Source organism: Salvelinus namaycush, chromosome 2 (genome assembly GCF_016432855.1).
Source record: "Salvelinus namaycush isolate Seneca chromosome 2, SaNama_1.0, whole genome shotgun sequence".
NCBI classification, from domain to species: domain Eukaryota; kingdom Metazoa; phylum Chordata; class Actinopteri; order Salmoniformes; family Salmonidae; genus Salvelinus; species Salvelinus namaycush.
The window spans coordinates 34,502,241-34,520,104 of NC_052308.1; the positions used below are offsets into that span (position 1 = coordinate 34,502,241).

At 43.4% G+C, this 17,864-nt stretch overlaps 2 protein-coding genes across 6 annotated transcripts in view; one reads left to right on the forward strand and one right to left on the reverse strand.

The window, feature by feature from the left end:
• LOC120061955 (LIM domain and actin-binding protein 1-like) overlaps positions 1-5,156 on the forward strand; it is a 28,230-nt gene extending 23,074 nt beyond the window's left edge. For 3 of the 4 annotated variants that reach the window (XM_039011743.1, XM_039011749.1, XM_039011755.1), the window contains exons 5-11: positions 170-224; positions 685-782; positions 1,512-1,640; positions 1,950-2,001; positions 2,342-2,424; positions 2,579-2,712; positions 3,042-5,156. In XM_039011743.1, coding sequence (XP_038867671.1) covers positions 170-224; positions 685-782; positions 1,512-1,640; positions 1,950-2,001; positions 2,342-2,424; positions 2,579-2,712; positions 3,042-4,128 — 1,638 coding nt within the window. In that variant the 3' untranslated portion in view covers positions 4,129-5,156. The remainder of the gene's footprint in view (positions 1-169; positions 225-684; positions 783-1,511; positions 1,641-1,949; positions 2,002-2,341; positions 2,425-2,578; positions 2,713-3,041) is intronic. The other variant, XM_039011763.1, reaches the window with a different exon arrangement.
• A 2,316-nt stretch (positions 5,157-7,472) lies between these two features.
• The window catches only part of LOC120061984 (SPRY domain-containing protein 3-like), a 52,384-nt gene continuing 41,992 nt past the window's right edge, over positions 7,473-17,864 (reverse strand). For both annotated transcript variants that reach the window (XM_039011782.1, XM_039011774.1), the window contains 4 exons: positions 11,404-11,461; positions 8,858-8,977; positions 8,549-8,670; positions 7,473-8,285 (listed from right to left, as the gene is read on the reverse strand). In XM_039011782.1, the coding sequence (XP_038867710.1) occupies positions 8,151-8,285; positions 8,549-8,670; positions 8,858-8,977; positions 11,404-11,461 (435 nt within the window). In that variant the 3' untranslated portion in view covers positions 7,473-8,150. The remainder of the gene's footprint in view (positions 8,286-8,548; positions 8,671-8,857; positions 8,978-11,403; positions 11,462-17,864) is intronic.

Sequence of the window (17,864 nt, forward strand, 5' to 3'; positions counted from 1 at the left end):
AAAAAATAAAAGCAGAGGCTGACTAACTACAAAGGCATAGAGAGACAGTTGTAGAGAAAGCAGGAGGAGACTGTGGTTGTTGGGGTGGCGGTGAGGACATCGGACAGTCCTTGTCTGAGGTTGTGTAATAAACTGAACCCTGACCTTTGACCCCTGTGTTATCATCCAGGTGAGCACAGGACTACACAGCAGCTCCTCCGAGGACATGGACCAGAGAATAGGAGGTAATACATGGGCACGGTCACACACACATTTGCACTAGACCCATATAGTGCAATCACATTCTGAGGGAACAGTATTTGATATCACTACTAGGCACTAAACTGACAAAAGGATGCCATGCAGAGAGGTGCCCACTGCAGTTATAATAGCCACGAAGGTTACAGATGGGAACACAATGTGTGCATTCACGGGTGCATGATAATGGCTGTGCTTGAACTGAGGCAGAACAGTGTGTCAATTCATAGTGCCTACACTGCTTCATCTAAAAAGACCAGCTTTATTTACTCAAGTCAACTTTTGGCAGCTTTTATATATCGTTACCCCTGTTTGTCTTCTTCATAGCAGCTAATGTAGGCTAGTGACTTCTGACAACATTGCAGCAGAGCTAGGTGGGGGATCAGGATCAAGAAACCTTGTAGATGCTAACCTGTGTGTGTGTGTGATTTTCTTTCTTCCCCGCAGTGTTATCCCCTGACCGAGTTCTGGAGACCACCTCCCTGAAGGAAAGAATGGCCAAGTACCAGTCAGCCGTTACCAAAAAGGGCCCACTAGCACGCACTGTGAGTTTGTATTTATTATACCCATTTCGTACAGAAGACGTGGTATATTACCTGTAAAAAAAAATATATATAATATCCCCACCCCTTTCAAACAGCCTTATTTACCACTTCTCCCTTTTTAAACATACCAGTGGGTAACTGGCAAATTGGAAGGGGTGGGGAGTGTTAAACCATGGGGGCTGTTTAGATGTCAAATTAGGGAGGCATTAAACAATTGAAGTGTTAATGAATTGACCTGCAAAAAAGCAGAGAACCATTCACACAGACCCAATACCTGTACTTTGGTTACAGGGTCTGTGAAAATGCAGGAATCATGACTAGGTCTTTAGGTGGGTTTTAATTGACTCTTTTTTACCCCCTACCCCTTTCAGATGTATATACGAGAAAGCTGGTAGTAAAAAGCAGGCATGGTAAAATAGTGGGATTTTGGTCGGTTGTCTTTTAAACACTCCTCTCTCTTTACATTGTTTAGTCTCCTTTGTTTAGGAGAAGCTAGAGACACTGTGGACTCAGTCACCAGACCTAAAAATCTTTTTTTTTTAGAAAGAAGTGATCCTCTACTCTTGTTTAATAGTCCAGAAGCTTTGGTCTCACCACAAGGATAGTGTACATGGGAAAAGTTTCATGTCAAAGAAAGACAGATCTTAGTTCACATATTTTGTAAAATATTTTGTATATTGTTAAACATTTTGTCACTGTTTACTGATCGACCTCTCTGTTCGTCTGCAGGCCAGTCAGTTAGAGGGAGAGGACGGCAGCCTCAAGGAGAATGTGCCCCCTAGTGGTGTGGCTGTGGTCAGTACCTACGCGCGTGTCTGTGTGCGTGCGTGTGGCGAGTCTGAAAAATTTGGTGTTGAGGTGTGTAGCGAGAGAGCGACAGAGGGAACATGCAGTGTGAGTCTGTGAAATAAACGATACACTGTGTGTGAAGATTAGTTAATTGGATAGGGGAGCAGCGTTTAAACTGATAAAAACTGTAAACCAATGAAAGCTGGTGTGCTGTAAGTAAATAAACTCCTACAAGTGTCCTAAAAATCCTGCTTTAAAACATGAATACACAGTGGCAGTAATCTCTTTCATATTGATTTTTATGTACAATTGTACATGGGTGAACAAGCTGTACTGTATATTTGATTTGCTGACAGGTTCTCTCTCTCTTTCTCTCAGAGCCAGGCTTTAGAGTCCTACAGCAGAAAAGTTGCTGTAGCAGAGACCAATGGTGAGTCAGCTTTAATTTCCCTATCTCCCATGATGTCATCCCCCACAGCTCTCGGCTGGGGATGCTGAGGACAGAACCGCACCCAGCTGCTCTCGCCTCTGATTGGTCCTCTGTAATCTATGTTAAAGGGCAGAGAGGGGTGAAACCCCGACTGGGTTATTACCCTGAGTTACTGCTCTGTGTCTAGGCGTCTCTCTCGTCTCAAGATTTTTTTGTGAAAAGCCAGGCTCCCTTTTTTTATTATTATATTGCTCTGCCCAACTGTGACACTGACTTCCTCTGCAGCCAAGATGGAGTCCCTGTAGTCTCACTGGTATGTTGTGTGTTTGGTCTGTTTCAGGTGATGGCATGGACACACCTACCTCTAAGGATAGTACCTCTTCTCCATCCTCAGCCCACAGTGACCCGCCCAAGGCAGCCAGGGTGAGTCCCCTCCATAACCTCCATCACAATGACACGTACAACATGTATTCTATCAAGGAAATCGATAGGACCGCTATAAAATCTGACGACAAGACTTGTTACTGACAAACACTATGCAGTGTATGAAAGGTAAATTCTTAGTGTCTGTGTGTAGAAGTTCTGCCTGCCCGTGAGGGAGACGTGCATTGCATGCCTGAAGACGGTGTACCCGTTGGAGAGGCTGGTGGCTAACACCCAGATCTTCCACACCTCCTGCTTCCGCTGTCTGCACTGCAACACCAAGCTCAGGTACTTGGGACACTCGCTCCCCACGGGACACTTCAAATAACATTATATAATAACATTATACACATTTCCCATTCCAAAACATTTAGAAACCATAGGAGAAAGAACAAAGAACATGCAAAAACAGTATTGTGTATCGTGCATCATAATACAGTATCTTAACAAAATGCTTTTTTAATCGAATTTATCACAAGAGAAACATTAGAGAAACATTACTTTTGAATGTACATTTGTATGAAATGTCAAGTAAATCCAGTACTGCTTTCAGTAACCTGTGTCTGCATGTATCTAAAGTATGTTTTTCTGGTTCTTTGCTGCCCTCTGCTGTACAGTCTGGGAAACTACGCCTCTCTGCACGGTAATGTCTACTGCAATCCCCACTTCAGCCAGCTGTTCAAGGCCAAAGGCAACTACGACGAAGGCTTCGGCCACCGGCCCCACAAGGAACTGTGGACACCCCGTGCCGAGGGAGAGGAGGAGGAAGAGGGAGTAGACCGGGAGGTGGAGAAGAAGCCAAAGGAGCAGGCAGAAAGAGTGGCGGCGGTGTCCCTTCCAGCCTCCTCAGCCAAGCAGCCCAGCCCCACGGTAGAGGAGTCTCCCCTGGCCAAGGTGACGGACCTGACTGCCTCTCTGGAGACACGCAGCCACACTACCTCCACTGAGAAACTCTCCAGCGCCGAGAAAATACCAGAGGCCCGCAAGCTGAGGGTTGCCTGGCCCCCTCCTGCTGACAGCGATGCTGGGACCTCTCAAATTCTGGAGGCTGGTAGTGGTGTGGGCCGGCCCTGGAGAGCCAAGTGGCCCCCAGAGGGCGAGGTGTCATTGTCCACCCAGAGCCACGACAGGACCGAGCTGAAGAGCCTGAGGAGGAGCTCGTCTCTGAAGGAGCGAAGTCGGCCTTTCTCGGTGGCCCCCAGCCTCACCACCACCAATGCCCTCGGGCCACGGGAGCCCCGCCGACCCCTCAAATCCCTGCTGGATAGGAGGGGATCACTGGAGGACAGCCGCTCCATGCCTAGGGAACCAGAACCAAAACCCCAGAGGGAGAGAGAGGAGGAAAGGCAGGAGAGCAAAATTGAGCGCAAGCCCGCCCCGCCCAGCGGCAGTGTGGTGGATGAAGAGACCAGCTCAGAGGAGGAGGTGGAGAGTCTGCCGGCGGCACAGGAGGAGAAGAGAGATGAGCCGATGAAGAGAGGAAAAGAAGTAGAAGAGGCTTCTCTGAAATGCCAATCTGCCTCTCCGGATATCTCAGCGTCTCCCTCTCTGTCCCCGCAGCCCAAACACAACCGCAGCTCCCAGGATGTGGGCTTCTGGGAGGGCGAGGAGGAGGGGGGGGAGGGCGAGCAGCTCACCGTAGAGGAGATGATCAAGAGGAACCGCTACTATGAGGAAGAGGAGGAGGAGGAAGATGATGTCTGAACAGACACTCCACTCTGAATCTGGCTGGATTTAGACTGGATATGCACACCAACACATTCTGTCCCTAGTACTCCCCGTCCACCATATATAACCCAGGGAGTTTTTAAAAGTGCAGGGATAAAACCATGGGGACCCACTTGTTGAATTTTTCTCTGCTTGGGTACAATCTGTGATCATTTTGATTGTTTGTTTCATTCACACTAGGAAAGTTAGCAATAAATCAGTCTTACTACACTACATAAAACCAAATAGCCTGATTCTTTTGTTTTCTGAGGGAGCCTGATAGAAGGGAGTGGTAGATTGTAGCCGATTTAGATTGAAAGCATTGAATACTGTTTTCCATGTTTTTTTTTTACACTGGTTAAGGCTGGTCTGTGTCTTTTTTTAAACTGGAAGTGAATACAGTTACGATATATATGACACATCTTTTATATAATCTAGGAAAGATTACATCGGCTATATCATTCTCTAAACTGGAAATTATCTTATGTTAACATTTCGCTTTTTGTTGATGAAGAAAGACTAAGGACTTCTGACAGGAAAGCCTCTCAAATAAATATGCATGTTTGTATTTGCAAATCAGATGCTTTATATAGCCTTTGCTTCACAGGTACTTAAGTGGACTAGTCCATACCACTGCCAGATGGATAATAGGAGAAGAGACGTTCTAAAATGATCACAAGCAGTCGCTTCATCTCTTTGATAATACTTGAGAATCAAAAAAGGCTTGTGATAAGAATGTGGTAAATTGATCATGGCCGAGTAAACCAACAGTGTACTTTGAGTTTTTGGGTCCTTTACCTTCCTGGATTTATGTTTTTAGTTGTCCTTTGACACAGTGCCTGTTTTAAATTGTTTTAAAAGCATCCTATTTTATAATGAATTTTGAAAATTGGATAAATGCACAGATTGTTAAACTTACCCTTATGTTTTATACCTTACTTTAAGGAGGACCAAACATTTTTCGTATCTTGGAATTTTAAATCAAAATATGTTTGAAATAAATAATAAATGGTCTATCATTGATACATCTGTTGTCTTGTTTCAGTACATGACCTAAGGCTGGGATTCAATCCAATCGACCTTGTAGACGGTGCAGCTTTTTAAAGGCCCAGTGCAGTCAAAAACGTGATTTCCTGTGTTTTATATACATTACCAATCAAAAGTTTGGACACTCCTCCTCATTCAAGAGTTTTTCTTTATTTTGACTATTTTCTACATTGTAGAATAACAGTGAAGACATCAACACTATGAAATAACACATGGAATTATGTAGTAACCAAAAGTGTTAAACAAATCTAAATATATTTTATATTCTTCAAAGTAGCCACCCTTTGCCTTGACGACAGCTTTGCACAGTCTTTGCATTCTCTCAACCAGCTTCACCTGGAATGCTTTTCCAACAGTCTTGAAGGAGTTCCCACGTATGCTGAGCACTTGTTGGCTGCTTTTCCTTCACTCTGCTGTCCAACTCATCCCAAACCATCTCAATTGGGTTGAGGTCGGGTGATTGTGGAGGCCAGGTCATCTGATGCATCACTCTCCTTGGTCAAATTGCCCTTACACAGCCAGGAGGTGTGTTGGGTCATTGTCCTGTTGAAAAACAAGTGATCGTCCCACTAAGCGCAAACCAGATGGGATGGCGTATCGCTGCAGAATGCTGCGCTAGCCATGCTGGTTAAGTGCCTTGAATTCTAAATACATCATACGGTGTCACCAGCAAAGCACCATCACACCACCTCCATGCTTCACGGTGGGAACCACACATGCAGAGATCATCCGTTCACCTACTCTGCTTCTCAGACACGGCAGTTGGAACCAAAAATCTCAAATTTGGACTCATCAGACCAAAGGACAGATTTCCACCGGTCTAATGTCCTCGTGTTTCTTAGCCCAAGCAAGTCTCTTCTTATTAGTGTCCTTTTAGAAGTGGTTTCTTTGCAGCAATTCGACCATGAAGGCCTGATTCATGCAGTCTCCTCTGAACAGTTGATGTTGAGATGTGTCTGTTTACTTGAACTCTGTGAAGCATTTATTTGAGCTGCAATTTCTGAGGCTGGTACCTCTAATGAACGTATCCTCTGCAGCAGAGGTAACTCTGGGTCTTCCTTTCCTGTGGCGGTCCTCATGAGTGCAAGTTTCATCATAGCGCTTGAATAAACGTTCAAAGTTCTTGCCATTTTCCGGATTGACTGACCATGTCTTAAAGTAATGATGGACTGTCATTTCTCTTTGCTTATTTGAGCTGTTCTTGCCATAATATGGACTTGGTCTTTTACCAAATAGGGCTATCTTCTGTATACCACCCCTCCCTTGTCACAACACAACTGATTGGCTCAAACGCATTAAGAAGGAAAGATATTCCACAAATTAACTTTATCAAGGCACACCTGTTAATTGAAATGCATTCAAGGTGACTACCTCATGAAGCTGGTTGAGAGAATGCCAAGAGTCTGCAAAGCTGTCATCAAGTTAAAGGGTGGCTACTTTGAAGTATCTCAAATATAAAATATATTTTGATTTAACACTTTTTCAGACACTACATGATTCCATATGTGTTCTCATAGTTTTGATGTCTTAACTATTATTCTACAATGTAAAAAAATAAAAACCCTTGAATGAGCAGGTGTGTTCAAACCTGGTACTGTATATTTCCACACAGGTTGGAATAATATTGTGAAAATGATAATGCTCTTTCAGTGTAAGAGCTGTTTGAAAAGACTGCTTGACATTTCAGCCCGTTTTGGTGGGATGGAGTTTTGGCCTGCCTGGTGACAAATTAGTTAATAGACCAATAAGACAGAGTTCCAAACCTTTCTACCAATAACAGCTAGTTTTCAATTGTACCCTCCCCACTCAGACCACTCCGACAGTCCTAGCAAAATTCTTGCTTGAGAAATTGCTCTTTGCGTAGAAGCTACATATTTGTTTGTTTTCAATTAAAATAGTCAAAAATAATCACAGTAAGGATCTAACATAGTCCCGATTGAATCCCGGGCTCAATTAGCCAAATGACATGTTATGAAAACACTAGCCAGCCATCTCATGGAGTGACAATAAAAATCACACAAAGCGGGCCGTTGTATAGAAATAGATTCTCATCTTTAGTTAGGCATTTAAACATTGCATTCAATTGCACAATTTATAGGTGACGCATTCATATCTATGATCTGTAAGATTAAATGAACCCAATTGGTGATTAATATGAAATCAAATGGTACTCTGTAAAGAACAGTTGTGAGTGCAGTGCATGGTCTTCCCTTTTGAAATCAAATCAATTAGCACATTGCTTTCTTGAGTACAGTTCTGTTATTACAGATGATGAATCAAAACAAATACAAATGTTGTTGATCAAGTATTTTATTTAACCTGTCATTCGCCAATAAAATAACCCAAAAGAGAAAGAACAGAGAAATGATAAACAAAAAGTAGTGCATCATAATCCACTATATCTAGAATAAAGTGCTTTTGATAAAAGGATATGGCATCATGAGTCTTAGAAAAAATAGACATAACACAGCATCATAGTCGTTACAGTCATTTGGATTTTGGCATACCTGAGAGTTGCATTTCTTGGCTGCGGGTTTATGTTACAGCATTTTGAATGAATTCCTCTAATAATCTCAAAATAGAGTTAAACTAATAAGATTTGACTGATTGCTGCTTAAAGACCTGGGATTGGTCCAGCGATCTCCCTTTGAACCATTTATAGTATTTTCTATTGACATGATAACAGTAAGCACTTTGAGGCACCCATGCAGTATTATATTGTAATGTCAGCTTTGAATAATACCCATCTTCCTACCATATAGTAGCATGAGTTTCATTTTATGTTAGGAGTCAACCAGAGTAAACTAAACCGAGGTAGGACATCCCAGGCAACATGCTGGATCCAGGAGTGATGTGAAGCGGAGGGATACTGCACTGGAGTGATAACTCCAAACACTCCCCTACAGCAGACTTGGGATTGGTCTATCATCATCATGTCGCTACTCTCTTCACCCTCTCCCCCTCTCCCTCTCTCAGCCGCTGAGGGGGTGCAGGTCAACCCTGATTTTCTCCCCGGTGCTCATCATGCCGATGGTAGGGTAGAACCCTCCTGCTGGCACTGCCACCTCCCTACGGCCCACCACCTTCCCATTCCTAGTGAAGAACACCTGGCACAACACAAGGGGGCGACAGTGAGTTAATATTCACACCAGGGTTGGGCTACATTTCATTTTAATCAATTCAGGAGAGCAACACAAATTGCCAATTTCCACTTCAGTGCCTACTGTTTGACAACTCCCATATCAAACCAAGTATCACATTAAAACCCCATAACTACTTTGTCATAACTCCTCTCCCCTGCTTCCCACTGAGCTAATGACCTGGCCCTGTTTGAAGGTTTGCTGATGTAGACAAAAGATACGTCTCTCACCATGACTTTACTCCCCTCCTGCTCTTCCCCATCCTCCTCCTCGTCTTCATCATTCATGTAGAGTTCGTTCTGGACACGCCGCTGCTTGGGCCAGACCTCCAAGTCCCCGTCGTCACTGTCATCTGAGGGAGACACACCAATATGGTCAGACAGACACAGACAGATTGATAGACATGGAGATGAGGAGACATAACTTATGAGACAGACAACCATGAAACAAACAATGTCTTTGGAGAATAAAAGAAAGCAGCAAATGTAAGTGGGGAGTTTTTACAGTATAAGATGGCAGCAGCCTATTGTTCAACTCACCTCCACTGTCCAGGATGTAGTCCCGTGGGAACATGATGCCACAGCCCATGACGTCCCCCTCAAAACAGCGAGGGCCAAAGGCGTCTCCCACCCCACTACCCTGGAAAAGCTTCCCATCATCTGAGAGAGAAGAAGGAATGAGAGATCTATGAGCAAAGGGTGAGCGTGTGTGTATGTGAATGAGAGCCATCATTCTGCATTTCCATGCAAATTCAGTCAGAGGGCAAAAAGAAAAGTCCTATTTCTATGAATCTCCTGCATTGAAAAGGAAGTGAGTCCAACCCAGAACTTCAAAATGAGTGAGACTCCTACTCCTGTGTGCTTAAGGCTGGATACCACAGGCAGAAAAAATTACATTATTGAATCTAGCTATAAATTGAGATTTTTGGGGTATTTTTGTCCTTTAATATGAGTACTTTAAAAAAGTACAGATAAAAATGTCCACAACTTAGTTTATCATACTACCGTAATCAATATTTCATTAATTTTAACCACTTTTAAATGGACATACACTGAGTATACCAAACATTAGGAACACCTTTTGCCCTCAGAACAGCCTCAATTCGTTGATTGGGGCATGGACTCTACAAGGTGTCAAAAGCGTTCCACAGGGATGTTGGCCCATGTTGACTCCAATGCTTCCCACAGTTGTGTCAAGTTGGCTGGATGTCCTTTGGATCTTGGACCATTCTTGATACACATGAGAAACTGTTTAGTGTGAAAAACCCAGCAGCGTTGCAGTTCTTGACACAAACCGGTATGCCTGGCACCTACTACCATACCCCGTTAAATATTTTGTCTTGCCCATTAATCCTGAATGGCACATATGCACAATCCATGTCTCAAGGCTTAAAAATCCTTCTTTAATTATCTACACTGATTGAAATGGATTTCACAAGTGAAATCAATAAGGGATCATAGCTTTCAACTGGATTCACCTGGTCAGTCTATGTCATGGAAAGAGTAGGTGTTTTTAATATCTTGTATAATCAGTATAACACATCCATTATTTCACACATAATTTTAAAGCCCATTTCATAGAGAATGTTACAAACTGGACTATATTTAGTAACTTATTTAGAAAATAATATTTTGGGTCAAAACAGACGTTTGATGATTGGTAGGCTAATTCAGTGTACTTATATTTAACTGCCGTTTCCCGAAAATCATTCTCTTCCCACATGCCAACAAAAACTTCAGAAGCATTTACACATTGACAAAAGTTTGTGTGTTATCCTTAGATATATTCTCCATAACTATTCAAAGGGAATTGTTGATATGTTGTTCTCCAAAGATTATAGAGCAATTATTCTTGTAAAATGTGCCAAAAAAGCATTTTACATATATGTCTTTAGTGTTTTACAGATAGAAAGATTTTAAAAGTATTTATCCATAATCTTGTCTGAGTAAGTCCGGTCATGGAGTTTCTTAACAAAATGAAACCCAAATATTTAGGCTGACTTCCTCCAGTGTCGAGAAACATGTATTTGTGGTATATGCAAATACAGTATGTGCATAATTAATGAGATATGACCTTATTTGCATATGTTATACAATATTTCAGAACAATTTGAATACAAAAAAGTATTATATTTGTGTACATTCAACTGTTAAAAAGTTGATTGTGATTAAGAGAAAAAAATAATCTTATTAGGGTGGTGTGCCTGGCCTCAAAACATGAACTTAAACTCCACTTGTCCTCATATCAACCTCCCTGGCCAGTGGAATGGATGACTATCAACCAGAGGTCAGGGGGAATGTGTCTCATCCTTAGGGTGGATTATAGGAAGAGAAAGGGCGTATCCCCATGGAAACAATGACATGGAACACATGAAACATGAAGAGATCGCTAGGTGGGGTTTCACCTAATCACCACTTTGGCAGATAAGCAGTGATAAACACACAGGCTTATCATAAGAAAAACACACTGATCGGGGTATCCTACCATACATGCTGACTTGAACAACTCCTCTCTCAGTCTCTGGCTGAGCCCCACATAGCACCTTATTCCCTTCATAGGGCTCTGGTCAAAAGTAGTGCACTATGTACTGTAGGATATATTTTGAGTTTGACCACTTCTCTTTTTCTTTCCGTCTCCCTCTATAGGTTAGCCAAGGGCTACACCACACAGGCCTTTCATACAGTTTGGAAAGGATACATTCTGTTCAATACAGTATGAGGTTGACTGCTTCCTCCCTATAAACTGAAGGCTTTCACCACTATGACACTGTGGGCCGAATTCTAACTTGAGATAAACCAGGATAAGATGGCTTTAGAGAAGACATACATTGACATCGATGGGAGATTTGTGTCACAGTTTGGGTTATGGGATATTTGTATGACAGTTTGACTTATGTGCACGTCTCAAGGCAGGAGTCTGTCTGACCAATAATTAGAATCATGCTAAACTACAGTAGTCACATGTTTAGTGTATGGCAAGCAGGTACAGAGACAGACGCATTCAAACAAACAACCAACCAAGCCATCATGCAGAAACACTTGCAGAAGGACAGACAAACAGACGTTACATGACTCAGGACACTCACCTGCATGATAGGCTATGGAACCCCTGCTCCAGCCAGGGTGTCTGTTTTTGGGATAATTCTGTGAAATGAATATAACACGTCAATACAAAGTCAAGGAGCTCATTTTACTCATGAATCGTCATTTCAGCAAGCCATGACACCCAACTGTTTCTAACTACAGAAACAACTTCAGAACAATCTGAGATGGTAAGACTGGCAGTCCTGAAACATTATTTTGTTGAAATTTCATTTTATCTCTGGGAAATTAAGCTAATTGATTGCACCAAAAATTGGCATTTTAATTGATAGGATTCAGATAATATTAAATAAATATCGTACCCAAGATCCGATGTGGACCAAACTTTTTCCTACCAATGAGTAAAAAAAATTGTAAAAAGCCACCCACGGACCCTCCACACACCCATGCCAAACCCAGCCCAACAACCAGTGGAGGCTCCTCAGAGAAGGAAGGGGAGGACCATCCTCCTCAGTGAATTTCATATTTTTTTTTATAGTGAAACATTAAAAAAGCTATGTTTTGATAAAACTATACTAAATATATTCACGTCACCAAATAATTGATTAAAACACACTGTTTTGCAATGAAGGTCTACAGTAGCCTCAACAGCACTCTGTAGGGTAGCACCATGGTGTAGCCGGAGGACAGCTTGTTTCCGTCCTCCTCTGGGTGCATTGACTTCAATACAAAATCAGAGCTCTTGAACTGACATTTTGTCCACCCAATCAAAGGATCAGAGAATTAATATAGTACTGAAAGCATAAGCTACAGCTAGCTAGCACTACAGTGTATAAAACGTTGTGGGTAGTTGACTCAAAGAGATAAAGACAATAGTTAAACAGTTTTGAACAAATAAACTCAGCAAAAAAATAACTCAGGACCCTGTCTTTCAAAGGTAATTCGTAAAAATCCAAATAACTTCACAGATGTTCATTGTAAAGAGTTTAAACACTGTTTCCCATGCTTTTTCAATGAACCATAATCAATTCATGAACATGCACCCGTGGAACGGTTGTTAAGACACTAACAGCTTACAGACGGTAGGCAATTAAGGTCAAGGTTATGAAAACTTTGGACACTAAAGAGGCCTTTCTACTGACTCTGAAAAACACCAAAAGAAAGATGCCCAGGGTCCCTGCTCATCTGCGTGAACATGCCTTAGGCATGCTGCAAGGAGGCATGAGGACTGCAGATGTGGCCAGGGCAAAAAATTGCAATGTCCGTACTGTGAGACGCCTAAGACAACGCTACAGGGAGACAGGACGGACAGCTGATCGTCCTCGCAGTGACAGACCATGTGTAACAACACCTGCACATGATCGGTACATCCGAACATCACACCTACGGGACAGGTACAGGATGGCAACAACAACTGCCCGAGTTACTTCAGGAATGCACAATCCCTCCATCAGTGCTCAGACTGTCCGCAATAGGCTGAGAGAGGCTGGACTGAGGGCTTGTAGGCCTGTTGTAAGGCAGGTCCTCACCAGACATCACCGGCAACAACATCGCCTATGGGCACAAACCCACCGCCGCTGGACCAGACAGGACTGACAAAAAGTGCTCTTCACTGACGAATCGCAGTTTTGTCTCACCAGGGGTGATGGTCGGATTCGCGTTTATTGTCAAAGGAATGAGCGTTACACCGAGGCATGTACTCTGGAGCGGGATCGATTTGGAGGTGGAGGGTCCGTCATGGTCTGGGGCGGTGTGTCACAGCATCATCGGACTGAGATCGTTGTCATTGAAGGCAATCTCAACGCTGTGCGTTACAGGGAAGACATCCTCCTCCCTCATGTGGTACCCTTCCTGCAGGCTCATTCTGACATGACTCTCCAGCATGACAATGCCACCAGCCATACTGCTCGTTCTATGCGTGATTTCCTGCAAGACAGGAATGTCAGTGTTCTGCCATGGCCAGCGAAAAACCCGGATCTCATTGAGCACGTCTGGGACCTGTTGGATCGGATGGTGAGGGCTAGGGCCATTCCCCCTAGAAATGTCCGGGAACTTGCAGGTGCCTTGGTGGAAGAGTGGGGTAACATCTCACAGCGAGAACTGGCAAATCTAGTGCAGTCCATGAGGAGGAGATGCACTGCAGTACTTAATGCAGCTGGCGGCCACACCAGATACTGACTGTTACTTTTGATTTCGTCCCCCCCTTTGTTCAGGGACACATTATTCCATTTCTGTTAGTCACATTTCTGTGGAACTTGTTCAGTTTATGTCTCAGCTGTTGAATCTTGTTATGTTCATACAAATATTTACACATGTTAAGTTTGTTGAAAATAAATGCAGTTGACAGTGAGAGGACGTTTCTTTTTATGCTGAGTTTACATTTCTTAAAAAATGAAGGAGAATCAAGAGAGGGAGAGAAAGAGAGCTATATTTCATAGTATTTTTTCACTTTCACTTAATTAGCTAGCTAGCTAGTTTAGCCTACTCAAACAGAGATGGCTGCTATGTTAGCTAGCTGACTACGGCTATCAAACTGCTACGACTTCGGCCGAAGTCGATGCCTCTCCTTGTTCGGGTGGTGATCGGCGGTCTTCTAGCCGTCGCCGATCCATTTGTCATTTTCCATTTGTTTTGTCTCGTTTTCCCACACACCTGGTTTTCATTTCCCAATTACTGGTCATGTATTTAACCCTCTGTTTCCCCCCATGTCTTTGTGTGTGATTTTTATTTGTTCAGGTCGGTATGTTCCGGCTGGTTTGTACCGGGTGTTGTTTATCACCCATGCTGTGGCAACCGTTCTTTTTTGCACTTTGTAAATTGTTTAATTTGTGCTGTCGAGTAAAGTGCGTTGTTTCACTCATCTCTGCTCTCCTGCGCCTGACTTTACTCACCAGCTACACGCACCAGCCTGACACAAACATTGAAACTCTTCCAAGTCAAGGTCAAACAAAAATAAAATCACACATTATTTGTCACATGCGCCGAATACAACAAATGTAGACCTTACCATGAAATGCTTACTTACAAGCCCTTAACCTCTCTTGGGTAGGGGGCAATATTTTCACATCCGGATGAAAAGCGTGCCCAGAGTAAACTGCCTGCTACTCAGGCCCAGATCCTAGGATATGCATATTATTTATAGATTTGGATAGAAAACACTCTGAAGTTTCTTAAACTGTTTGAATGATGTCTGTGAGTATAACAGAACTCATATGGCAGGAAAAAACCTGAGAAAAATCCAACCAGGAAGTGGGAAATCTGAGGTTTGTAGTTTTTCAACTCTTTGCTTATCCAAGATACAGTGGAAATGGGGTCATGTTGCACTTCCTAATGCTTCCACTAGATGTCAACAGTCTTTAGAACCTTGTTTGAGGCTTCTACTGTGAAGTGGGGGCGAATGAGAGGGGATTGAATCAGAGGTCTGCCAGAGATTTCTGAAGACAAAGAAATTATCCGGTTGGAACATTATTGAAGATTTATGTTAAAAACATCCTAAAGATTGATTCTATACACCGTTTGACATGTTTCTACGGACTGTAACGGAACTTTTTGACTTTTCGTCTGCACCTAGTGATCGCGCATCATGAATTTTGATTACTGGGCTAAACGCGCTAACAAAAAGGAGTTATTTGGACATAAATGATGGACTTAATCGAACAAAACAAACATTTATTGTGGAACTGGGATTCCTGGGAGTGCATTCTGATAAAGATCATCAAAGGTAAGTGAATATTTATAATGCTATTCTGACATCTGTTGACTACACAACATGGCGGATATCTCTTTGGGTTGTGTTGGTCTCTGAGCGCCGTACTCAGATTATTGCATGGTGTACTTTTTCCGTAAAGTTTTTTTGAAATCTGACACAGCGGTTGCATTAAGGAGAAGTGGATCTAAAATTCCATGCATAACAGTTGTATCTTTTAGCAATGTTTTTTATGAGTATTTCTGTAAATTGATGTGACTCTCTGCAAAATCACCAGATGTTTTGGAACTACTGAACATAACGCGCCAATGTAAACTCAGATTTTTGGATATAAATATGAACTTTACCGAACAAAACATACATGTATTGTGTTACATGAAGTCCTATGAGTGTCATCTGATGAAGATCATCAAAGGTTAGTGATTAATTTTATCTCTATTTCTGCTTTTTGTGACTCCTCACTTTGGCTATGTTTTTCTGTGACTTGGCTCTGACCTAACATAATTGTTAGGCCTTTTTGAAATCGGACACTGTGGCTGCATTTACAACAAGTGTATCTTTAAAATTGTGTAAAATACTGGTATGTTTGAGGAATTCTAATTATGGGATTTCTGTTGTTTTGAATTTGGCGCCCTGCAGTTTCACTGGCTGTTGACGAGGTGAGACGCTACCGTCCCACATACCCTAGAGAGGTTAATCAACAGTGTAGTTCAAGAAGAGTTAAGAAAATATGTACCAAATCAACTAAAGTAAGAAATAATAAAAAGTGACAATAAAATAACAATAACGAGGCTATATACAGGGGATACCGGTACCGAGTCAGTGTGCGGGGGTACAGGTTAGTTGAGGTCATTTGTACATGTAGGTAGGGTTGAAGTGACTATGCATAGATAATAAACAGCTAGTAGCAGCAGTGTACAAAACAATGAGGGGTGTCAATGTAAATAGTCCGGTGGCCATTTGATTAATTGTTCAGCAGTCTTATGGCTTGGGGGTAGAAGCTGTTAAGGAGCCTTTTGGTCCTAGACTAGAAAACATTCTATGACTTGGGTGACTGTAGTCTTTGCCGATTTTATGGGCTTTCCTCTGACACTGCCTATTATATAGGTCCTGGATGGCAGGAAGCTTGGCCCCAGTCGTGTACTGGGCTGTACGCACTACCCTCTGTAGCGCCTTACGGTCAGATGCCGAGCAGTTGCCATACCAGGCGGTGATGCAACCAGTCAGGATGCTCTTGATGGTGCAGCAGTAGAAGTTTTTGAGGGTCTGGGGACCGATCCTCGTCGTGCCCTCTTCACGACTGTCTTGGTGTGTTTGGACCATGATAGTTTGTTGGTGATGTGGACACCAAGGAACTTGAAACTCTCGACCCGCTCCACTACAGCCCCGTCGCTGTTAATGGGGGCCTGTTTGGCCCGCCTTTTCCTGTAGTCCACGATCAGCTCCTTTGTCTCCTTTGTCAACCTCTCCCATTGAGGGAGAGGTTGTTGTCCTGGCACCACACTGCCAGGTCTCTGACCTCCTCCCTATAGGCTGTCTCATCATTGTCGGTGATCAGGCCTACCACTGCTGTGTTGTCAGCAAACTTAACGATGGTGTTGGAGTCGTGTTTGGCCATGCAGTCGTGGGTGAACAGTGAGTACAGGAGGGGACTAAGTACACACCCCTGAGGGGCCCCAGTGTTGAGGATCAGCGTGGCAGATGTGTTGTTGCCTACCATTACCACCTGGGGGCGGCCCGTCAGGAAGTCCAGAATCCAGTTGCAGAGGGAGGTGTTTAGTCCCAGGGTCCTTCTCACATAGGTGTTCCTTTTGTCCGGTTGGGAAAGGGCAGTGTGGAGTGCGATTGAGATTGCATCATCTGTGGCTCTGTTGGGGCGGTATATGAATTGAGTGGTTCTAGGGTACCCGGGAGGATACTATTGATGTGAGCCATGACCAGCCTTTCAAAGCACTTCATGGCTACCAATGTGAGTGCTACGCGGCGGTAATCATTTAGGCAGTGTACCTTCGCTTGGTGGTCTGCTTGAAACATGTACACATTACAGACTCGGTCAGGGAGAGGTTGAAAATGTCAGTGAAGACCCTTGCTAGTTGGTCCACATCATGCTTTGAGTACACGTCCTGGTAATCCGTTTGTGAATGTTGACCTGTTAAAGGTCTTGCTCACATCGGCTACCGAGAGCGTTATCACACAGTCATCCAGAACAGCTGGTGCTCTCGTGCACGAACCAGTGTTGCTTTCCTCAAAGCGAGCATAAATGGCATTTAGCTCATCTGGTAGGCTCGCGTCACTGGGCAGCTCACATCCGGGTTTCCCTTTGTAGTCCGTAATAGTTTTCAAGCCCTGCCACATCCAACGAGCGTCAGAGCCGGTGTAGTAGGATTCAATCGTAATCCTGTATTGACGCTTTGCTTGTTTGATGGTTCGTCTGAGGGCATAGCGGGATTTCTTGTAAGCGTCCGGATTAGTGTCCCGCTCCTTGAAACCGGCAGCTCTAGCCTTTAGCTCGATGCAGATGTTGCCTGTAATCCATGGCTTCCGGTTGGGGACGTCATTGATGCATTTATTGATGAAGCCGATGACTGAGGTGGTATACTCCTCAATGCCATTGGATGAATCCCGGAACATATTCCAGTCTGTGCTAGCAAAACACTCCTGTAGCGTAGCATCCATCTGACTACTTCCGTATTGAACGAGTCACTGGTACTTCCTGCTTTAGTTTTTGCTTGTAAGGAGGATAGAATTATGGTCAGATTTGCCAAATGGAGGGCGGGAGAGAGCTTTGTATGCATCTCT